This window comes from Pan paniscus, chromosome 16 (genome assembly GCF_029289425.2).
Source record: "Pan paniscus chromosome 16, NHGRI_mPanPan1-v2.0_pri, whole genome shotgun sequence".
Classification (NCBI taxonomy): domain Eukaryota; kingdom Metazoa; phylum Chordata; class Mammalia; order Primates; family Hominidae; genus Pan; species Pan paniscus.
Window position 1 is genome coordinate 54,662,156 of NC_073265.2, and position 24,290 is coordinate 54,686,445.

Sequence of the window (24,290 nt, forward strand, 5' to 3'; positions counted from 1 at the left end):
CTCAGAGGGCTGCGCCCCACTGGATGGAATTGAGAGAGGAAGAGAAGTTATGCATCTAGAGTGGAAACTCCGGAGGAACCCTGAAAAGAGAAAACCTTCCCAGCAGCCTCGGGGAGCCCTCAACAGACAACCAACATTCTGCCAATGGCTCACGGTATAGCTTGGGATAAGCCACAGCTCCTCTCTGGCCCTCAGTCTCCACAATAAAGCAAGTGGTTGGACTAGATGTGCTGGGAAGGACTCTACTACTACACCTACCCGGGCTCCACAGCTCAATGGGTGGCTTCCTCCCAGGGAGCAAAAACTTCTTGTCCAACTTCTCTTTGGGACTAGACATGAGTCAGGAGTCAGGCGGTGGTTGACACTCAAGTCAGCTTAGGTAAATGCAGCTACCTCGACTCTAAGAACCTCAGTTCTGAGCACACCCCAGAGCCCTCTCTGCCCTGCCTACCAGGACCCGCTCCCCTACAGGGCACTCACCGAGGCTCCTCAGGCAATGTCACCTGGTCCTTCTCCCAAGTAATGATGGGAGCTGGCAGCCCTTCAATGTGGCACTCAAAGCGAGCTGTCCCGTTCTCCTCCACCGTCTGAGACTCCGGGTGCAGAGAGAAGTCTGCGAGTGCTGGGGACAGTGAGACACAGGCAGGGACGGGAAAGGAATAGGAGAGAGAAGCCACAGCAAGCACAAACAGTGAAACACATCCGCATGGAGACACAGAAACACAGAGTCACGGAAACACACAGCAGAGCCAATTCAGACCGAGGGAGACACAACAAGAAGTGGTGATTAGCGGTCAGATACTGCCAGCAGAATGAATTCCAAAGCCCCCCTGCCCAACATCATCATGATGGTCAAACTATACAGTAAGATGCACACTTCTTCTGGCCTGAAAGTTATTTCATGGTGATCTGTGCCTCCTGAGAGCCCCCTAAGGGGTAAGGCTGGAGCGTGGGGTTTGGCTCCACATGTTCCACCTGCCGTGCAGGCAGGAGCTCCCTTAGGAGGCAGCTTTGTGCCTCTGACACAAAGGGGGCACTCTGGCAGGCTCCCTGGAGGACAGCACAAGCCCAGACTCTAGGACTCAAAGGGAAAGAAAAGCAGAAGGAACAGGGGAGTGGAGAAGAAGCGGGAAGATTATGGAATACCCAAGAATGAGGATAGACAATACCAGGAAGAGACCTATTGAGCAGGATGGGAGGCAGGGAAAGGGGGAGTGGGATCAAGAGAGAGGCATTTGTGCAAGTAACTAACTGCAGATCCCACTTCGCACACCCCAAGTCTAGGTTTCAGCCTCAGCCCCCCGCCCGATGCAAGCACTTACTGGCAAGCTTGACGACAGCAGTCTGGCTGGCCAGCACTCCGAGGGGGCCGTGGGCTAGGCACGAATAGTTGCCTTCAATGACCCCCACAGCCTCAGGGACTGACTCATCACTGCCATTGGGTGCTAGTGGCTGGGACAGCCACAGGGAACCATTGGGCAGCAGGTGTAAGTGGTCGTGCTCCAGCAGGGTGTCCCCATCCTTGCTCCAGGTCACCCTGGTGGGAGGTCCAGCGGCAGCAGCCCCCAGGCTACAGTTTAGCACTGCAGCCTGCTCTGGGCCCAGGATCACTTGCAGTGGCCCCACTCCACAGCTCAGCTCCACAGTCTTCTCCTGGGGCAACAGCAGCTCCCCTGCATAGAGGAGGAGCACGGGGCCATCAGTGTATGTCCCCCCACCTCCCACAGCCTCTGCTCCTGAGTCACCCATGCAGGGGCTGGGGCAAATCAAGGAGAAACACCTGCATCTGGATCCTGGCTCTCCCCTTACTAACTGTGACCTTGGACAAACTGCTGCATTCCTCTGTGCCTGTCTTCCCCTGCTGCTCAATTTCCTCATAGCAGCATTATTCATAATAGCCAATGAGTGGAAACAACCCAAAAGCCCATCACCTGATGAATGGATAGATTACTCAGCCATCAAAAAGAATGAAGGACTGATGCATGCTACAAGGTAGCATGAAAACTTGACGCTAAGTGAAGGAAGCCAATCATAAGATGCCACATTTTGCATGATCTCATTTCTATGAAATGCCCAGAGGAGGCAAATCCATAAAGACAGAAAGTGGATTAATGATTGTCAGTGACTGGGAGGAGGAAGGACAGAGAGTGACTGCTAATGAGTACAGGGTTTCTTTTGGGGGTGATGAAAATGTTCTAGAATTAGATAGTGGCTGTGGTTGCACAACGTTGTGAATATGAATATACTAAAAACCACTGAGTTGAACACTGTAAAGGGTGAATTTTGTAGTACGTGAATTGTCTCTCAATTAAAAAAGCATACCAGCCTGGGTAACACAGAGAGACTCCATCTCTACAGATAATTTAAAAAGTTAGCTGTACATGGTGGCACAGGCCTGTGGTCCCAGCTACTCAGGAGGCTGAAGCAAGGAGGATCGCCTGAGCCTAGAAGTTCCAGGCTACAGTGAGCCACGATCACGCCACTGCACTCCAGCCTGGCTGGCAGAACAAGACTCTGTGAGAAAAGAATATAGTGGCTGGGTGCAGTGGCTCACACCTGTAATCCCAGCACTTTGGGAGGCCGAGGCAGGTGGATCATGATGTCAGGAGTTCAAGACCAGCCTGACCAACATGGTGAAACCCCGTCTCTACTAAAAATACAAAAATTAGCCAGGCGTGGTGGCACGCACCTGTAATCTCAGCTACTCAGGAGGCTGAGGCAGGAGAATCGCTTGAACACAGGAGGTGGAGATTGCAGTGAGCCGAGATCGCCCCATTGCACTCCAGCCTGGGTGACAGAATGAGATTCCATCTCAAAAAAAAAAAAAAAAAGCACAGTGCCTGACACAGAAAGGGAGCTCAGTAATGTCATTCCCTACCCTGGAACCTAACAGATCATATTGATCATTATTACCCAATCAAAAATATGCCACTGGAGGCCAGGCATGGCGGCTCACTCCTGTAATCCCAACACTTTGTGAGGTTGAGGGCCAAGACAGGAGGATTGCTTAAGCCCAGGAGTTTGAAACCAGCCTGGGTAACATAGGGAGACCTCATCATTACAAAAAAAAATTTTTTTTAATTAGCCAGCTGTGGTGGGAGGATCCCTTGAACCCAGAAGGTCAAGGCTGAAGTGAGCTGTGATTGCACCACTGCACTCTAGCCTGGGTAACAGAGTGAGATCCTGTCTAAAATACATACATATACATATATAGATCTCTCTCTCTCTCTCTCTGTACACACACACACACACACACACACACACACACACACACAGGCTAGAAAAATACCATATCCAAGAAACATTTAAAATGTATTATAAGTGTGAGAAAGTGTGTGTGTGTGTGTGTGTGTGTGTGTGAATACTATATATTTTGAATAAACAAAACAAAAATAAGTCCCAGCTGTTTGGGGGAGCCACCTGGATGAAGGAAAGTCAGACATTCCCCCTTCCCCAACAATGAACTAAGTGAGCAGATCCTGCTGGGAATTGTTAAGTGCCCCAGGTAGGGACTAGACTCAAGCTGGATTCAGACCCAGCATGAGAGGAGGCTCCCATGGCTCATTCCAGGCCCTGGCAGCCCACAGCCTGGTCTGTACTGGTGACTGGAGAAGCTCAACACTCCCTGCAGCTAATTTCCCCAAGGCCATGCAGGAGGCCAGAGCCAGGACTCAGGTCTCCTGACTCAATCCAGGGTTCTTTTTTCTCCCAAGGCCCCAGAGGAACCTACAGACCCCAACACTGCCCTTGCCACAAAGGGAAGAGTAGGGAAACAGTAGAGGAAGGGAATGCCATCCCAGGGTCAAGGCAAAAACACACAAAAGCCAATGTTTATTATTGGAACCAATGTTCTGCAGGGCCCAGCCACCATTATTCATAGACAAATGGTTGGTTCTCCCTGTTGTGTCTTCCAGAAGGTTGACCTGCTGCCTCCTTGTCTTATAAAAGCTCAATGGCCCAAGGTCCCTTCTTAGGCTCTGGTCTGACTCCTTACTTTAAGGCAGAATGGCATGTCTGAGAGGAACCAGGGCCAGAGGTCAGGACAATGGCCCATACTCATCACAAGGCAGGTCTGGGCTGACAGAGCCACGTGGGGACGTGCACAAAACAATGGCGAGGGAATCAGGAGACCCTCGGTTCTAGATCCAGCTCCATCACAGTCTAGCCATGTGGTTTTGGCCCAGTCATTTCCCCTTCTGGGCCCCAGCTCACTGGAATGTAGCAGGTGACCTCTGAGATGCTATGATTCTATGATTATTCACAACATGGACACACCTATTCCTGAACAAACATAAAACACCATTGAGACCACACACAAATTGATAAACATAGCTCTGCACTCCTAAACACATGAGCCTCAGTCTCTGCCACACTCATCAACACTTGGACACACAGGTCAACATTTAGAAGCCCTGTGAGTCTCCAGACTCCCTTCCCACCAGCTCCAAAGAGGAACAAGAGTGAGGGGAGAAGAGCAGTGATGGCTGCGTGAAATAAGGAGGCCAGGGCCTGGGATTGCAGTGTGAAGGGTGGACGGAGAGACAGGACCTGACCTGGGCTGCTGCCTTTCTTAATTCATCAGATGGGTTCTGCTGGACACCTCTGGCTTCACAACTAGTCTCAGCAGTACTCGCGGGCTCAGCAGGGAGAAGCAGCCCCTGCCCTCACCAAGTTTGCATTCTAGTTGGGGAAACCAATCTGGCATTCACACTACTGCGGGCCACGTGCTGTGGTGGAAACAGCTTTTGACCTTGGGGAAGAAGATCAAGGTTTCAGTCTTGCTGCTCCACCTACCAGCTCTGTGACAAGCCACTTAACTTTTCTGGGACTCAGTTTCCACATGAAGATGATACCACTGAGCGTGAAGGAATTAAACGAGACAATGTATGTCAGGGCTACAGCCCAGAGCCTAATAGACATCACTCAAGGAATGGGAGCTTATTCTTTGTTTGTTTGTTTGTTCTTGCGACAGTTGTGCTCTGTTGCCCAGGCTGGAGTACAGTGACATGATCTCAGCGCACTGCAACCTCCACCTCCTGGGTTCATATGATTCTCCAGCCTCAGCCTCCTATGTAGCTGGGATTACAGGCATGCGCCATCACACCTGACTAATTTTTGTATTCTTAGTAGAGACAGGGTTTCACCATTTTGGCCAGGCTGGTCTTGAACTGCTGACCTCAAGTGATCTGCCCGCCTTGGCTCTGGAAGATCACGCCTTGGCTCTGGAAGATCCAGTGCTCTGGAAGAGCACTTCCAAAGTGCTGGAATTACAGGCATGAGCTACCATGCCCGGCGGGGAGCTTATTCTTTAAAGGCACTTTGTAACTATAAAGGGCTGTACAAGTGCTATTTGCTGTTCTTATCATCCAGTCCCTTCTATCTCTAAGGCCCTAGATGCCATGATTCAAGTACAGGGTAGGGGGAAGGCAAGCCCGGCTCTCAGTCCAGCGGCTTCCAAATGCCCATTCCAGCCACTAAGCAGTAGGTTTGGGTTTCAGGGGAGAAAACCCCCAAAGGACACAAATCCCTGAGCCCTCCGGCAGCCTCCCTGCCCCCTAAAGCATGTCCCAGGCTTGGAAAATCCCCTGCTGCGTTGAACAAACAATGTGAACAGTTGGGGCCCGAGCAGCTGCTGGGTATGTCAGCAGCCTGGGCTCTGGCAGGCAGGACGGCCGCCAGAGGGGCTGGCGGCTGGCTGGGGAGCCCAGAGGAGGCTCCGATTCCCTTCCTGAATATTCATGGATCAGCAGATGTCTGGCTTCCCCACCTCTGAGGAGCTCAGCAAGGCAGGAACAGGGAAAGCAACAGGAACGTAGACACAGAGAGAAGATGGGGTCCCCCTCAGAGAGCAGCAGTGCTGTGCCAGGAGCCCAAGACAGCCCATTTTAGTGGAAACGTCTGTGAAGCCTGAGAATCCTCATTCCACAGATGGGGAAACTGAGGCCTGGGGAGGGGTCTCATCTCTGTGGAAGACAGTCTGGGAAAACTGCCCTTCTTTGACTTTTTGGGGATGAACCAGCATTGAGGAGACAACTGCTCCTGAATAAGAGGGTTCTCTCTGCCTCTGTGCCCAACCTGATTTCTGTGCCCAGGAAGCGCATCCTTAGGGACTCATGTGCCAGCCCTTCTGTGAGGCTGCTCCTACCTTCCCCAGGTAAAGTTTTTCCTAAGTCTCACACTGAAAACCACTTGGAGGTCCCTTACTCTTGCCTAGACAGACAAGGGGGTGTGGTGGGACAAGCCTGGCCTCAGAGTCCTGGGTTCTAAGTCCAGTCATTCATTGCATGACCTTGTGTGAGCTACTTTCGTCCTTTCAGCCTCAGTTTCCCCAATTTTAAAATGAGAAGTCTCCGAACTTCTCAAACATTTTCACCCAAATTCTCTCAACAGCAGAGGAACACATATTTACGAGGCTCGCTGACTGCCTAAAATGTTTTGACTTTTTTTTTTTTTTTTTTGAGACTCGCTCTGTCACCCAGGCTGGAGTGCAGTGGCGCAATCTCGGCTCACTGCAAGCTCCGCCTCCCGGGTTCGAGACATTCTCCTGCCTCAGCCTCCCGAGTAGCTGGGACTGCAGGCGCCCGCCACCATACCCAGCTAATTTTTTGTATTTTTAGTAGAGACGGGGTTTCACCGTGTTAGCCAGGATGGTCTCAATCTCCTGACTTCGTGATCCGCCCGCCTCGGCCTCCCAAAGTGCTGGGATTACAGGCGTGAGCCACCGCGCCCGGCCAAACCTCTAGCACATTTTGCATTCTGCTCCATAACACAGCAATATTTGTTTTAATATAAGTGTGGTTCCCATACCACCAAATCTTTTCATAAAAGCGATGCTCTGGGGAGGGGACCTTATTTGTCCAGGAGCTTCATGGCCAGCGCTTACTTGCCACCCCCAGCCCACTGTCATGGCTGACCCCCAACATTTTTAGCCCTCCCTCTCAGGGCCGGGGTGGACACATTGCAGGTGCCCAGTGGACACTTGCTGCCCGCTGGCTTTCTGTCTTGAGGGGGCCGCCCCTCCCATAATCCCTTCTCCTCAATCTCCTCAGTGAGACCCTGTCAGAGACACAGAGCTGCTGCATTTGGGAACCCTAGGGCCACCTCTCAATCTCCTTTTTCTGACAGATTATTTTACCCACTTACAGGATAAATTGGATTTTATGAGGCCAATTAGAACCCAGACAGAAAGGAGATTCGCTGCTGAGCTCCAGGGCCAGCTCAATGCTGTTTCGTGGGATTAGTGGAGGCCTGGCGTGAGTTCCATTTTTCAGTGAATTCTTAGGGAAGGGGCGTGTAGCTGGGGGAGGGGAACAACGAGGCCAAGATGGCTCCTTTATTAAGCCAGGAACTTGCCACAAACATCACATCAGTGCCTCCTCACTTCTGAATTTCAGGGCCCAACAGATTTACTACTTGTTTGCAGTCCAGGAGAAATTCTCCACGACACCATCACCATTCTCCTTTCCCAGAGAACACAAGTCGGTTCCTTCCAGAAACCTCCCTTCCTGCCCCCAACCTTGGCCACCTCCCTTACCACATGCTGAGCCCCTCCCCCCAACAGCTGGAAGGAGAGTTGGGACAGTTGCCTGGGACACAAGGAAGGCCTCAGCTCTCCCTTCATCTGCAATCCTGAGGGGAGAGTCTCAGCCTCAGCCTATCCAACAGCAAAGCCAGGCTCAGCTTGACCTGCCTATCTCCCGCTCCCCTGAGACCCTCTACCCCTCCACACACAGCAAACCATGGCCAATTCTCTGAAAACACATCTTGTTCCATGCATTGCTGGTGCTGCTCTCACTCCCTAGAACAGCTGTGATGTCCCTGGTTGATTTAGACACCTCTCCTTTTTCTGCCCCGTAGAACGCTGGCACCCCCATCATCGCAGTTATCACTCCAGATTTTTTTCGCGGGGGGAGACGGAGTCTCACTCTGTCACCCAGGTTGGAGTGCAGTGGCATGATCTCGGCTCACTGCAACCTCTGCCACCCAGGTTCAAGTGATTCTCCTGCTTCAGCCTCTTAAGTAGCTGGGACTACAGGTGTGCGCCACCATGCCTGGCTAGTTTTTGTATTTTTTGGTAGGACGGGATTTCACCATGTTGGTCAGGGTGGTCTCGAACTCCTGACCTCAAGTGATCCGCCCATCTTGGTCTCCCAAAGTGCTGGGATTACAGGAGTGAGCCACCACGCCCAGTCTTCACTCTAGGTTTTTGACTTGCCTTTCTCCTCAACTAGGCACCAAAGTCTTGGGGTTATGTCTTAGCTTTCTAAATCCTCGGTACCTGGAACAGTGCCTAACACACAGTAGGTGCTCAATAAACATTTCTTGAATGGATGAGTGAACCCATGAAGACATCCTCAAAAAGATAAGGCATAGAGCCCCCTATGCTTTTCCAAGCATCAGTTTCCTTATCTGTAAAAACAACAGTAACTCCCTTCAGGGCAAGAAAGGATGTCAGGAAGACATGTGGAAACTGCCTAGCACACTGCGTGGCACCCAGTAGACATGACATGCTTGAAAAGCAGAGATAGAACAGCTGAAGTCCACACTGAAAGAAACCCTGTACTTAAACATGACCAGGCTGGGGAGATCACTACCTTGCCTGTTCTCTTGCTGTATGGCTCATATGGTTAAAAAATTTATTTCTCTTGTGCCCACCTGTCTCTCCCAGTACTTTCTGCTCACTAGCCAGAGCTTTGTCCTGCAAACTATCTAACAAGGTCATAAGTCCCTTATAGAACCATCCAGGAGTCTTGGGTCTGCACCTGAAGGACAGCTTATTGGTCCTTGCTTCCCTGATCCCAAGGACCCCATGGGCCCCCAAATCCAAAGGATACCTCACTCAGCCTCAGCAGTGAGGCAGTAGTAGCTGGCAGCCCAGTTGGCACAGGTAACAGGGTTTGATTTCTCTGCATGTCAGGCTACAAAACATACTCTCTGGTTTTCCTTCCCTGGCCCCCTAGCTCCTGTCACCCACCTCTGACCAGGCTGGGGTCCTCTCCCTCAGAGCCATGCTTACTCCTCCCCCTGCCCCCAAGCCTGCCTGGTAATGACATCTGTTCTGCATCTGGAATTCCGTATCAAGTCTGGTTGCTGTACCATGGGAGAGAATAGAAAGAGGTGGGTGGGGGGTAAGTGGAGGAGGGTGGATTCCAGAGCCCAGATAGACCCACTTGAGAGGGAGAGCATGAAGCTGATAACGTCTCATAAGGTATAGAGGAGTGCAAAGAGAGTGAACTTGGGTATCCCTAGAAAGGGTGGCCCCATTTCAGTCCCTAATCATGTAACTTTGGGAAGTCACTCAGTTTTCTCATCTGTAAAAACAGGTTCATGCTAAAATTGTTTCTTCTTTTCTTTCTCTTTCTTCTTTTGAGACAGAGTCTCACTCTGTTGCCCAGGGTGGAGAACAGGGGTGCGAGCCATCATAGCTTACCACAGTCTTGAACTCCTGGGCTCAAGCAATCCTCCCACTTTGGCCTCCTGAGCAGCAAGGACAACAGGGCACACCACCATGCCCGCCATGCTTTTTTTTTTTTTTTTTTTAAATTTTTCGTAGAAATGAGGTCTCAATATGTTGCCCAGTCTGGTCTCAAACTCAGCTCAAGCGATCCTCCTGCCTCAGCCACACAAAGTGCTGGGATTACAGGTATGAGCCTGGCCTGAAATTATTTCTAAGTTCCTCTCAGTGCTGACATTCAATGATGCGCTAATTGTGAAATTGCTTCACTTGAAAGAGATATGTTTAGGAGAAAAGAAATGCTAATTAACATGTAAATGTGTGTTTAATTGAGTCATGAAAGCACATAGAGGATCAATGAAGGTTTAGATATCTTCTGGATAAGATTCATTATTAAAAGAAACTCCAACTGTTTGACCTGATTCCTAACTTCCAAGATGGGGAAAGAGGCCCACCCCAAATGACTGAGATTGGCCTCTGAGCCTCTGGGCTGAGAAAGGGATGGGGGAGGTGAGGAGTTCCCAGGTGAGGAGAAAGCTCTCAAGTTCTTAGAGGCCTCCTATTACTGACCTCTAGGTTCCCTACCCTCCAAATTCTGACTTGGGAAAAAGGGAGAGCCGAGAGCCCCACCTTTGTGCGTGTGATAAGAACAGAGCTCGGCTTCTCGCCACCTGTTCACAAAGGGGTCCCAGTCCCTGACTCAAGAACAGTGTTGGGAGGAGATGGGCAGGCACAGGCATTATCCTAACCCCAATACCAGTCCTACATTCTGCCTCATGTTTTTTTTTTTGTTGTTGTTGTTGTTGTTGTTTTGAGACAGAGTCTCACTTTGTCACCCAGGCTGGAGTGCAATGGCGTGATCTCAGCTCACTGCAACCTTCACCTCCCAGGTTCAAACGATTCTCGAGTCTCAGACTCCCAAGTAGCTGGGATTACAGGCATGCACCACCACACCTGGCCAATTTTTGTATTTTTAGTAGAGATGGGGTTTCACCATGTTGGCCAGGCTGGTGTTGAACTCCTGACTTCACGTGATCCGCCCGCCTTGGCCTCCCAAAGTGCTGGGATTACAGGCGTGAGCCACCGCGCCCGGCCTATTTCTTACTTTCCTCTCTCTCACCCCCTACAAATTCAATCTATCCTCAAGTTCTACTGATTCTATTTCCTGAAAATCTCTGGAATGCAGCCACTCCAGCCCAACCCCAACTGCCACTATGCTAGCTGCCACCGTCCTCTCTTCTGGATTGCTACAACAGCCTCGAAGGAGCTGGAGCTTCCTGCCTCCAGCCCCACCCAATCCATCCTCCACACTGGCTGGAATGAGATGATGCAAAGCTGATCTTAAATCCTGTCAAGGGCTCATGGGGACTCTCAGGCCAGAAACCTTGGTGGACCCTGTAAAGCCCTTTGTGAGCTGGATCTAGCTCCCCTCTTCAGCCTCCTGTCTTGATACTCCCTGACCCCTTTCCATGCTTCCCTCACCTGCCCCCCACCCACCCCTTGTCCCTAAACTCCAGCTAGATTTAGTTTAATCCAATGATCTCAACTAAATCACCTCTGAACTTTGCACATGCTGTTCTCTGGAAAACTGTCCCCATCATCATTCTCCCTCTACAGGGCTAACTCCATGTCGAGCTCTACTACTCATCACTTTCTTCAGGAAGCTTTTGCTGACCTTCCCAGATCGGTGTAGGAGCCCCTCCTTCCTGCGTCTTCCCCAGCACTTCAGGGGACTTGTCAGTTTCCCCCTCTACCAGACTGAAAGCTTTGCACCAGGGATCAGGTCTGCCTCCTTATTTACTATATTCTAGGCACTAGGCACAAGCTAGCCTATAAAAGGTGCTCTATAAATATTTGTTGAACGAATGAATGACCTCAGTACAGATCAGGGTGGCTAGTCATGACTCGACTGGAGTGTCCCCCGGCCTGCTGAGATTTGGAGGACCAGGGCAAGCTGTTGTAGCCACTCACACTGCAACCAAGAGACGCCGCAACTCGGTCCCTCGCCTACTTTGTGCGTTCGGGAGCAGGGAGAGGCCAGGGAAGCTGGGTCCCTCGCAGCAGGTCCTAAAGGTATTGAATAATGCGCCGGTGCGGTTCCCAGCCCTGATGCCGTTTTGCTGGGTGACCCTGAGCTCTTTCCAGGAGCCCTAGGAATAGCGGAAGGTGGGGCAGGGGAACTATTCCTTAATCCCCTGAGCTCTGGGAAGACAGACCTCTCTCTGACACTTCCCCGCCCCTTTCACCTGACAAGCCAGGGCCTCCAGCTCCTCTGGCCCAGCAGCCGAGACCCAGCCTCGCGGCGGCCTCCAGCTTAATCCGCGGTTGCGGCTGGAAAGGGGCGTGTCTTTGTAGGGACAGAAGGGGTCCGAGGAGTTCCCGGCACTTTCCCACCCGCTGTTTGGTTTTCCTGGAGATGGGCCTGGGGCTGGCCAGGCGGAGGCTCCTTCCCCCCGCCTCCCTCCCACGTGGCCTGGCTGAGTCTCTCTGGAAAGCCGCAGCAGCTGGAGAGAAATCCCCCTCCCCACCCCCACCTCCAAGTCCCTCCCCGACTCTCCCCGGACACATCCTCAGCTCCCCCCTCCGCGGGGAAGGCAAGAACTAGGCGAACAAAGCGGCCAGCCCATCCCCCTCCCAGCCCTGCCACCTACACTCCCCATGAGCCGCCCCCAAACGCACACCGGACAGGAAGCGACAGAGCTGTGGGTGGAAGCCGCAGCCCTAGACACACACCCTTGGGGACTTCGCTATCCCCTCCCCAGCCCTTTCTCCAGCTTGGACAACTCTGACTTACCCCGTACCCACTCCGCACTGGGCTGCGGACTGGATGAGGCCCTGCTGACCTCGTCCACGCTTCCCTGGTCGGTCCCTGGGGGGTGGGGCCGGGGTGACACGCGTCCCATCGTGAGAACAAGCGCTGGACATGTCCACGAAAGCAAATGGTTTCCTGCCCCCTCCCCCAGTCCACTGCTGGCCACAGGTTTTGGGGAGCAACACCTCCCTCTACCCCTCTCTAACCGGCCCCAGGGACCACACCCACTGGGCAAAGTTGAGTGTTGTTTTATCACCACCACCCCCAGTCAATCGGGATCCATCGCTCTGTCCCCCACTATGGGCAAGGACACTTCCCAAATGCCAAGGCCAAATATTAGCTCAGCCCCATAAACACAATTGCACACGCACCCGACCCAAATGGAGGTGCAGACACAACCCCAGTTCCCTCCTCTTTTACACACACTCTCAACCCAAGACACGCGCAGGCAAGGCAGAGCCCGCCCTGCGAAAGCCACCGACACCGCAGCTACCCGCCCCGCCGATGCCACGCCGCGACCATGGCACGCACTGCGGACACGACAGGAGCACTCCCAACACACACACACAGACACACACACACACACACACACGACTCCAGACTCTGCGAACCAAAGGCACACACCCACTGCGGACAAGCACGCCCCACAAACGCCCCCCGGCCGCAGCTCGCAGACCCCCGCGCAGGCATCGCGGGCACCTGGACGCGCAGCCCCCGCACTTGCTCGGGACTCCGGCTTGAGCCAGCCCCGCAGCCCGATGCAGACCAGGGCGCGGGCGCACCAGCACTCCGCAGTCGCTCCTGCCTCTCCGGGCGCCCGCCCTTACCGCGCGCGGCCAGCAGGCAGAAGGTCAACGCGAGGAGCCCGCGGCCGCGGCCGGCGTCCCCCCGCGCCATGGGGCTGGGCTCGGGCCGCCGCCGCCGCCGCCGCCTCCCCGTGCTTCGGCCGCCGCCGCGGGGGGAGAGCGCGCCGGGCGTCAGTGGCCCGGGGAGGCGCGGCGCCGCGGGCGGGGGCGCGGCCTCGGGGGCCCGGGCCCGAGCTGGGGCCGGCGCGGGGGCCAGGGCCGCTGCCGCCTCACCCGCCCCTCCATCGCCATCTTGGGCGAGCGGCCCGGGAGGGGGCGCCCGGCGAGTGTGGCCGCCCTGGCCCCGCCGGGGACCCTGCGCCCGCGCGCCACGGCCCTGCGCCGCGCGGGGGCTCCTCTCGGCCCGGGTCTGTGTCCCGGTGCCTCGCCCTCTCCGGGTCGCCGCGGGCCCCCGTGAGGCCGCCTGTTGCTGGGTCTGTCTCTTAGTCTCCCTGTCTCTGAGTCTTCTGGTCTCTCTGCCTCAGCGTCTCTATTTCTTCTCCCTGTTGCTGCCTCGGGGTCTCCATCTCCGTTCCAGGCTCAGGGGAAGGCAGATTCAGGGCCACGGTCTTTGTCCAGATGGCCCCCTTGCCACCCGAGCCCAGTCCATTCCAGCCCAGGTCCTGGCCTGAATGCTGGTTCGCTTCTCCACACGTTGCGCCAGCCCACCTGCGGAGATCTTGATAGTCCTATCTGCCATCCCAAACCAAGGGCTTCTCTTGGCCTCCTTCCCTTGCTCTGGCAGTAACTAACACAGGCAGGACACTTTTACACTACCTTCAAGCACTACCATATTCAGATGTCGCCGCATGGGGAAACTGAGGCTGGAGAAGGTGAAGTGACTTGCCCAAGGACAGGAGGCTAGGGAGCAGCAGATACAGGACCTGAACCTTGGTTTTCTGACTTCGGAAGGTCATCTCCACTCCCTCACCCTGCCTCTGCTGTCCAGCATTTACTGAAGTACCCTTTCTCTCATTCTTCAACGGTACTTTCTCTAACCTACCTAGCCAGACTGTTTGCCTCAGTATCCCGCAAATATTTCTTGTTCTACAGCCAAGGGTTCAATTGTCAGGCTAGGGTGGGGAAAAGAGTACAGATTCAATGACCTAGTTAAGGTCCTTTCCAACTCCAAGATGCCATAGTTCTTCCCTTCCCTGTGTCTCTAAGTGTTCCTGTGACTTAGAGCCATCTTGTCTCTACACCTATCTGTTGTCAGTTAACCCTCAATAATCACTGGCGCTTTGCGTATCTAACAGGCTTGGCGTTTATTCATTCATTGCCACGCCCCATCTTCACTTGCCCTATCAGCAGCATTTGACTTAGTGAATCACTCCCTCTTCCTTGAAACACTTGCTTCCCTTAGTGATCTCATCTGGTCCTCAAGGCTTTAAAGAGCATCTTTATGCTAATGATGCCCAAATGTATACTTTCAGCCTAGACCATCTTTCCTGAACCCTGGACCTCTGTATCCAGCCATCCAGGCCCCAGTTCCTTTAGCTGTCTAGTAGACAAACTCATCCTGGTCTTTTCTATCAATCTTTCTCCTCCCACAGTCTTCCTCATCTCAGTTCCTTTCCTGTTGCCCAGTTCAAAAATGTAGAGGCCAGGCTTGGTGGCTTACGCCTGTAATCCCAGCACTTTGGGAGGCCGAGGTGGGAGGATCGCTTGAGGCCAGGAGTTCAAGACCAACCTGGCCAGCATAGCGAGACCCGCATTTCTATTAAAAAAAAAATGTAGAGTCATCTCCTACTCTTCATGTTCAGATCCTTCACCCTCCACTTTCTCACTGTGGCCTTGGTCCAAGACCCGTCACCTTTCACCTGGATTGTCGCAGCAAACTCCTCACTGATCTTTTTCTGTCCTTGTCCTCCTTGAGTGTTTTCTCAATACAGCAGCCAGAGTGCTCCTGTTAAAATGAGATCATGCCACTTCTCTGCTAGAAACCCACCAGCGGCTCCTATGTCAGAGCAAAAGCCAAAGTCCTTATTGTGACCCACAAGGCCTATCTGATCTGTAGGCTTGCACTACCTCTCTGACCTCCCCTTCGACACCACCCCCTGTGCTCACCACCTCTGCAGCCACACCATCCTCCTTGCTGTAACTTGATCGCGGGCAGCCTCCTCCCCTCCAGCCTCAAGACCTTTGTCCGGCCAGTGCAAGTCTAGAGATCTGTTCCCTCATACTGGATACCGTAAAGGCTTTCTCACAGCCTCACCCCCTACTCTTCCTATCCTCCTTCCCTGCTGTCTATTCTTGTCTTTAACTGTCACTTTCTTTTTTATTTTATTTTCTTTCTTTTTCTTTTTTTTTTTTTTTTTTTTGAGACAGAGTCTTACTCTGTCCCCCAGGCTGGAGGGCAGTGGCTCACTGCAACCTCCGCCTCCTGGGTTCAAGTGATTCTTGGGTCTCAGCCTCTCAAGTAGCTAGGACTACATGCCCAGCTAACTTTTTGTACTTTTAATAGAGACGGGGTTTCATCATTTGGTCAGGCTGGTCTCGAACTCCTGTCCTCAAGTGATCCACCTGCCTTGGATCCCAAAGTGTTGGGATTACAGGCGTGAGCCAGCACGCCTGGCCAACACTTGTCACTTTCTTTTTTTCTTTCTTTTTTTTTTTTTTGAGATAGAGTCTTGCTCTGTCGCCCAGGCTGGAGTGCAGTGACACGATCTCAGCTCAGTGCAACCTCCGCCTCCTGGTTTCAAGAGATTCTCCTGCCTCAGCCTCCCAAGTAGCTGTGATTACAGGTGCCTGCCACCATGCCCGACTAATTTTTTGTATTTTTAGTAGAGACGGGGTTTCACCATGTTGGCCAAGCTAGTCTTGAACTCCTGACCTCAGGTGATCCGCCTGCCTCGGCCTTCCAAAGTGCTGGGATTACAGGCATGAGCCACTGCGCCCGGCCAACACTTGTAACTTACTAATATGCTCTACATTTTACTTATTTTCGATCTGTTCCCCCACCCCTCACAATGACAATGTGTGCTTCATGAGGACAGGGATTTTTGTTTGCTAGGTTCATTGCTGAATGCTAAGCAGCTAAATCAGTATCTCACACTGTGTAGGTGCCAGGGGACCTGGATAAAAAATACAAGTCCCTGCCCACAAGGATAGTAGTGTCCTAAGTGGCATGGGGTGGCAGGGAGGATGGAACAAAAGGAGGAGGGATTTACCGTGTGTGGGGTGGGGGGACATGGAGGTTGAGAAGAAAGGCTTCACAGAACTATTGATTGGACAAGTGTGATACGGTCTGTGATGGGGTACAGGGAGGAGGAGCACTCGGGCCAGACCTGTGGATGTTTGACATGGGTCTGGACAATTTAAAAGGCTAGAACTGACAGGGTGGTCAAGAAACTCCCTCTGCAGAGGCCCTGGGCTGTGAGAGCACAGGGAATTGTGCTCTTCCTGCCTGGAAATGGCATATCCAATCATTGATTCAAGGGGTACCTGTTATGGGTCAGGCCCTGCTCTGGGCACTGGGAGCAGACTGGCGAACAAGAGGAATCTTGCCTGAATGGTGCTTAGGCTACTGAGGGAGATGGACAAGTGTGATACAGTCTGTGATGGGGTACAGGGAAGAGGGGCACTCGGGCCAGACCTGGGGGAAGCAGAGAAGTCTTACAGGAAAGACAGTGTAAGCAGAGTGCAGGAGGTGTGGACTGGGCAGGGGAGCAGGGGCAGGACATGAAGCCAAACAGGGAGGCCAGGGCCAGATGGACTGGCCTCATATGTTATCTAGAAAGCAATTGATTTGTCAATCGAATGAATGAACAAGGTGTTGCCATATAGAGAGACTAATTCTACCAGCCACATACAAAAATCTAATTAATTTATCTATATTCATATCTCACTACACGGGCTCTTGGTAGGGAGTAAATGTGAGAGGAGGAGGGATAGAGTTACAGGTTCAGGCCAGCCAAGCCCAGCAGGAGTAAGAACCATAGTTCTTGTCCTGCCTTGGTTACAGACTTGCTGCATGACCTTGGGCAACTTCCATCCTCTCTCTGGGCCTCAGTTTCATCACTGAGACAAAAGGGTTGGGGTATGATGCACATTTCTAACCAGTTCCAAAGAGTTCACAACATTAAAAGTGGATATAGCACCTGTTTTAATGTCTTTTTAAAAATCAATCGGGCTGGGCACGGTGGCTGGCACATGCCTGTAATCCCAGCACTTTGGAAGGCTGAGGCGAGCGGATCACCTGAGGTCAGGAGTTCGACACCAGCCTGACCAATATGATGAAACCCCGTCTCTACTAAAAATACAAAAATTAGCCAGGCGTGGTGGCACATGCCTGTAATCCCAGCTACTCGGGAGGCTGAGACAGGAGAATCGCTTGAACCCAGGAGGCAGAGGTCGCAGTGAGCCAAGATGGCACCATTGCACTCCAGCCTGGGTAACAAGAGCGAAACTCTGTCTCAAAAAAAAAAAAATCAATAATAAAATATTCTATTATTTTCCTCTTTCAGCTGGTAACATGGAAAGCTTCCAAGGGTGTATGGGGTGTTCCAGGGTGGTGGTTAGTGGAGGGTCGAGGAACATGCTCAGATAAACATGGTTCACTGTCATGGTTTTTATCATTAAACAGCTTTAACTTATTTTCATACTTGGTCATTTATACACTGTTTAATTTATAGCCACGTGGGACCATAAAAAATATATGACAGGCCGGGTATGGTGGCTCACGCCTGTAATCCCAGCCCTTTGGGAGGCCAAGGCAGGCAGATCTCTTGAAATCAGGAGTTCAAGACCAGCTTGGGCAAAATGGTGAAACCCCGTCTCTACAAAAATACAAAAAAATTAGCTGGGTGTGGTGGCGTGTGCCTGTAGTCCCAGCTACTTGGGAGGCTGAGGTGGGAGGATTGCTTGAGCCTGGGAGTCAGAGGTTGCAATGAGTCAAGATTTCACTACTGCACTCCAGCCTGGGTGACAGAATGAGACCCTGTCTCAGAAAAAATAAACAAACAAATAAAACAAAACTCAGTCACTGACAGGTCAAAAACCAAATTTATTTTTCGTTAGTTTGTTTGAGACAGGGTCTTGCTCTGTTTCCCAGACTGAAGTGTAGTGGCATGATCACAGCTCGCCGCAGCCTCAACCTCCTGGGCTCCAGCGATCCTCCCACCTCAGCAGCCCCCAAGCAGTGGTAGGTGCCACCACACCTGGCTAATTTTGATATTTTTTTGTAGAGGTGGGGTTTCGTCAGATTGTCCAGGCTGGTCCCAAACTCCTGAGCTCAGCAGCAGTCTGCCTGCCTCAGCCTCCCAAAGTGCTAGGATTACAGGAGTGTGCCACTGTACCTGGCCTAAAAAACGATGTTTAAAAAAAACAAAATCTAAGGACAACTGAATCTAATTTGGCTTGTTGTTTACTGGAAACACAAATCATCCATATCCACAATATACTTTTTCTGTGGGGAATACTTCCCAATAAATCCTAAAATCTTTTATTTCACATCTCAGAAATAAAACTCAGAAAATTTAAAATATTTAGCACAAAAGGCAACCATATTATAAAAGCAATTTTTGTCTGTTTTTGATCCTATAACACACTATTATTAATTTCTTTTTCTTTTTCTTTTCCTTTTTTTTTTTGAGATGGAGTCTTGCTCTGTTGCCCAGGCTGGAGTGCACTGGAATGATCTGGGCTCACCACAACCTCCGCCTCCCAGGTTCAAGTGATTCTCTTGCCTCAGCCTCCCAAGTAGCTTGGACTACAGGTGCATGCCATCACGCCCGGCTAATTTTTGTATTTTTAGTAGAGACGGGGTTTCACTACATTGGCCAGGCTGGTCTCGAACTCCTGACCTTGTGATTCGCCCACCTCAGCCTCCCAAAGTGCTGGGATTACAGGCGAGAGCCACGGCACCCGGCCCACACTATTATATTTCACTGTATATTTGGTCCTCAAACCACAAATATATATATAAATAATATATATATTTATTTGTTTGTTGACAAATGATGCTTTTTTTTTCTTTTTCTTTTTCTTCTCTTCCTTTCTTTTTTGAGACAGGGTCTTGCTCTGTTGCCCAGGCTGGAGTGCAATGGCGCGATCTTGGTTCACTGCAGCCTCAACCTCCCAGGCTTAGGTGATCCTCCCATCTCAGCCTCCCTAGTAGCTGGAACCACAGGCATGCACCCAGCTAACTTTTGAATTTTTTGTACAGACGGGGTCTCACTCTGTTGCCTAAGCTTGTCTTGAACTCCTGGGCTCAAAGCAATCTGCCCGCTTTGGCCTCCCAAAGTGCTGGGATTACAGGCATGAACCACTGTGCGTGGCCCCTAATTACTTTAAAATAGGCGTGCATCATTTATTAAATGAGGAACAGGGTTTTTAAAATAATCAATTTAATTTAAATATATTAAAATTACCTTGAATTAACATGTTGTTTTAAAGTTATTTTTTTTCTTAACTTCCCTGAGACAGTTCTAGGACAGAAGTGACATCTTGGGAACAGGTCAATGTAGTGGTTAAGAGAATGGGACAGGGCTAGAATTCTTGTAGGTTTGACTAGGTGGATGGGATACTACTAAATGAAGGGAACATGGGGGAGGAGCAGAACTGAGGAGAGAGAAGTGAATTGGCCTTTTAAACAAGTTGAGTGTGAGGGCCCTGTATGGCATCAAGTGACAGCATTAAAGTGCTAGAAATGCTGTTTCTTTTTTGTTTTTTTCGTTTCATTTCGTTTATTTTCTTTTTCTTTTTTGTCTCTCTTTTTTTTTTTTGAGACAGAGTCTTGCTCTGTCACGCAGGCTGGAGTGCAGTGGCTCACTGCAACCTCTGCCTCCCGGGTTCAAGCGATTCTCGCTCGTGTTTCAGCCTCCCAAGTAGCTGGGACTACAAGCGCCTGCCACCATGCCTGATTAATTTTTGTATTCACCAGGCTGGAGTGCAGTGGCGCGATCTCAGCTCACTGCAACCTCTGCTTCCCGGGTTCAAGCGATTCTCCTGCCTCACCCTCACAAGTAGCTGGGAGGCTACCATACCCGGCTAATTTTTGTATTTTTAGTAGAGACGAGGTTTTACCATGTTGGCCAAGCTGGTCTCAAACTCCTGACCTCAAGTGATCCACCCCCCTCGGCCTCCCAAAGTGCTGGGATTACAGGCATGAGCCACCGTGCCTGGCCAATTTTTGTATTCTTTAGTAGAGATGGCGTTCTGCCATGTTGGCCAGGCTGGTCTTGAACTCCTGACCTCAAGGTGATCTGCCTGCCTAGGCTTTCCAAAGTGGCTGGGATTACAGGTGTGAGCCAAAGGCATGAGCCACAGCGCCTGGCCTGGAAATGCCGTTTCAATCTAAGCAGAGAGATCAGAACCAGACAAAGTATTCTGTGAGCTGGTACTTCTCCTATCAGAGCACTGAGGACACTTTATTATCATCCTTTGTTAAATCGTCTGGCTCCACTGCTAGACAGTAAGCTCATTGTGGTGGGAACCATGTGTCCTCCCATCTCCCTGGCATCTAGCACAGTGCACAGAAGATAGTAAAATCCCAGTGAATGTTTTCTGAATGAATGGTTTTTAAAAGTTAATTCTTTATTATAAACCATGCAAAAATGATGAAAATTTCATTTATTTTATTATTTGACTTTTTTGGAGAGACAGTCTCCCTTTGCTGCCCAAGCTGGGTTTAAACTCCTGGCTCCAAGTGATCTTCCCACCTCGAACCTCCCAAAATGCTAGGATTACAGGCTTGAGATGCCTGGGCCAAAAATGATGAAAGTTCTAAATCTCTAAGCAGGGGACAAGATAGCACATTATTGTGAATGGAGTTTGAGCATCAAAAAAACATTGGGAAGCACTTACCTGAGTAATCTCTAAAATGTCTGTTGGCTCTCTGACTCTAGATCAAGAATTTATGGATGACCTGCTCTGTAGACCAGCAGTGGGGGTCCATGGTACTCATATCATTCTAGACTAGATAACCGAAGCCACCACCGTGGTGGTTTTAGAGTATGTCTACAAGTTATTTGACATTCTTCCCTTTAAGAAGTAGAGGCCAGGCGTGGTGGCTGTCGCCTGTAATCCCAACACTTTGGGAGGCCAAGGTGGGTGGATCACCTGAGGTCAGGAGTTTGAGACCAGCTTGGCCAACATGGTGAAACTCCATCTCTACTAAAAATACAAAAATTGGCCGGGTGTGGTGGTGTGTGCCTGTGATCCCAACTACTCAGGAGGCTAGGGCCGGAGAATTGCTTCAACCCAGGCTTCAGTGAGCCAAGATCACACTACTGCACTCCAGCCCAGACAACACAGTAAGACTCGATCTCAAAAAAAAAAAAAAAAAAAACAGAATGTGGCAGAGGTGATACTGCCTGGTTTCTGAGGTCTGTCACAGAAGGGGATACTACTCCTGCACTGCTTTCTCTTAGGGAACATGCACCTTTGGAGCCCAGGGCCACCATGTAAGAAGTCTAGCCACTTTGAAGCCCTCCATCATGGAGACCCCATGGAGGCAGAGGGGCTGGAGGGGCCCCAGCTGTTTGGCCCCCAGCTGTTTGACTCCTTCCAGCCCAGTAACCACATGTGTAAGTGAGGAAGCCTTCCCGACTGCTCTAGCCCAGCCATTGTCTGACTGCAACCACATAGGAGACCCTGAGCCCAGCCAATCCCCAGGACTGTGAGAGATAGTAATACAAATGACTGTTGTTGTTTTAGAGCACTCAGCTTGGGGTGGTTTGATATATGGTAACAAACCTGATAAGCAGTAGAGCTGCTGGAATCTTTACTGGGTTGAGTTCACTATTAGAACCACTCATTGCCTCCCCCATTTATCCCCTTTTAAGGAAGATACAAAAGATAGGTATGTTTCTAATATCTTCACCCTTCATATTCAAAATTATCACCCTCATTGCTCCCCTGCTTAAACCCTCTGAGTCAGCAGGATGGGTCTCATTTCACCCTGAGTTGCCTTTCCACACCTTTCTCATCAAGTTTCTAATCAATTTGTGGAATTACGGGATATTTTTATTTTCTTCTTTGTGCTTTTCTATGTTCTTTGCAAACTATCCACATTGAACACTTATTTTTGTAAGGAGAAAGAGTAAATGTAACATAGAGAGGAAAAAAATACCTATAATCTTCAGTTTGGGATGATGAAAATATTCTGGAGGTAAATAATAGTGATGGCCACACAATGATGTGAATGTACTTAATGTCACGGAACTGTACACTTAAAAATGGCTAAAATGGGCCGGGCACAATGGCTTACACCTATAATCCCAGCATGTTGGGAGGCCAAGGCAGGCAGATCTCTTGAGCTCAGGAGTTCAAGACTAGCCTCTGTGACATGGCGGAAACTCATCTCTACAAAAAAATACAAAAGTTAGCCAGGCTTGGTGGCGCGTGCCTGTAGTCCCATCTACTTGGGAGGCTGAGTTGGGAGGATCTCTTGAGCCTGGGAAATGGAGGTTGCGGTGAGCCGAGGTCTTACCACTGCACTCCAGCCTGGGTGACAGAGCGAGACCCTGTCTTAAACAAACAAAAAAAGTAGATAAAATGGTAAATTTTATGTTATGTATATTTTATCATAGTAAAAAACATAGACTCCCTTAAAACTCAACTCGAGTCCACACTGACCTGTCCGTCCCACTCAACAGGTACTAACTAGATTATTTCTCATATGGTGACTTCTTTATGTTTATATTTCTCAGATGACACTGGAAGTTCCTTGAGGACAGAAACTAGCACTGTGCAGGTGGCCATGCCTACAGTACATTCACACACCAATTGCCTGGAAATCCAAACACATTTCTCTAAAGAATCAGCACAGCAAATGATAGCTTCATCTCAGACTAGCAAATCAAAACCAATTTAACTCATTAAATATTTGAAGTGTTGTATATATTGCAGGGAAACATTGGAAATACTAGCAATTAAGCAAAATAGATAAATCAATGGAAAGTTTGAGGAGTTTGGGGTCTAATTAGTAATAAATATATAAGCTAAAAAATAATTATTAACTAGGTAAAACAAAAAGCTGTTCATGACCGAAAACAAATTCAAAGTTTAGCAGTGGCTCATGCCTGTAATCCCAGCACTTTGGGAGGCCAAGGCAGGTGGATCACTTGAGGTCAGGAGTTCAAGACCAGCATGGCCAACATGGTGAAACCCTGTCTCTACTAAAAATAAAAAAATTAGCTGGGTGTGGTGGTGCACACCTGTAATCCCAGCTACTCAAGAGGTTGAGGCAGGAGAATCGCTTGAACTCGGGAGGCAGAGGTTGCAGTGAGCCAAGATCACGCCACTGCACTCCAGGCTGGGCGACAGAGTGAGTGAGGCTCCGTCTCCAAAGAAAGAAATAAAGGAATGTGCAATACCAGAAGATCAGCCTTTGGGTCAGGTAAGTGGGAAGTATCTGAGGCCAGGGCAGAGTTCAGTCACCCCCACAGGAGGCTTTTGTACCCACCCTTGTTCATGGCCCAGAAGCTGCTGTCCTCCCAAGATCCCTGGGGCTGAGTCATATTCCTTTCCCCTTCCAGCATCTATCTTCTCCCCAGGGTTTGGGCCTCACAGCTCATGTCCTGGAGAGCACAGTGCGCCCTCTGGCAGGCCTGGATGGGTGGGGTTGGATCAACAGCAGGAGGGCCAACTTCACTGTCATGAATCACTTCCAAACCCCCATCCGATGCCAGTCTGTACTTGACAATTTGGCCTCACAGCAACTCTGTGATGTATTAAAACTCCACTTTAGGGTCCAGGAAACCAAGGGTAGAGAAGCAGAGGTGTTGCTCAAAATCACAACTGCTGGATCTGAACCCAACTCTATCAGATCCCAAATTCCCTTCTCTTTTTCATGCTCTCTCTCCTTTCTCTGGGCAAGTTCAGGGAGATTCACATCCAAGATCCACCCAGCACACACTTCTTGAGCTCAGCATCAGCTCAGTCCCTGAAGGAACTCAGACTTCAGGCAAGTATCATATTTCCTTGATTCTAGGATCATTCTTCTGTGTGTGTGTGTGTGTGTGTGTGTGTGTGTGTATTTGGTTTGGTTTTTTGTTTTTTGAGACAGGGCCTGGCTCTGTCACTTAGGCTGGAGTGCAGTGGTGCAATCACAGCTCACTGCAGCCTCAGCCTCCTGGGCTCAAGTGATCCTCCTGCCTCAGCCTCCCAAGAAGCTAGGACAATAGGCATGTACCACCATCCCTGGCTTTCATTTTTTTTTGAGACAGAGTCTTGC

The 24,290-nt window shown here is 50.6% G+C and overlaps 1 protein-coding gene across 4 annotated transcripts in view; it reads right to left on the reverse strand.

Moving 5' to 3' along the window:
- IGDCC4 (immunoglobulin superfamily DCC subclass member 4) overlaps nucleotides 1-13,248 on the reverse strand; it is a 41,500-nt gene extending 28,252 nt beyond the window's left edge. The window contains exons 1-3 of one of the 4 annotated variants that reach the window (XM_034938957.4): nucleotides 13,094-13,248; nucleotides 1,323-1,673; nucleotides 481-622 (exon numbers count right to left, since the gene is read on the reverse strand). In XM_034938957.4, the coding sequence (XP_034794848.2) occupies nucleotides 481-622; nucleotides 1,323-1,673; nucleotides 13,094-13,163 (563 nt within the window). In that variant the 5' untranslated portion in view covers nucleotides 13,164-13,248. Of the gene's footprint in view, nucleotides 1-480; nucleotides 623-1,322; nucleotides 1,674-12,248; nucleotides 12,928-13,093 lie in introns of those variants that run through there. The other 3 variants (XM_034938956.2, XM_063597122.1, XM_063597121.1) reach the window with 3 other exon arrangements.
- Between the last annotated feature and the right edge of the window lie 11,042 nt (nucleotides 13,249-24,290).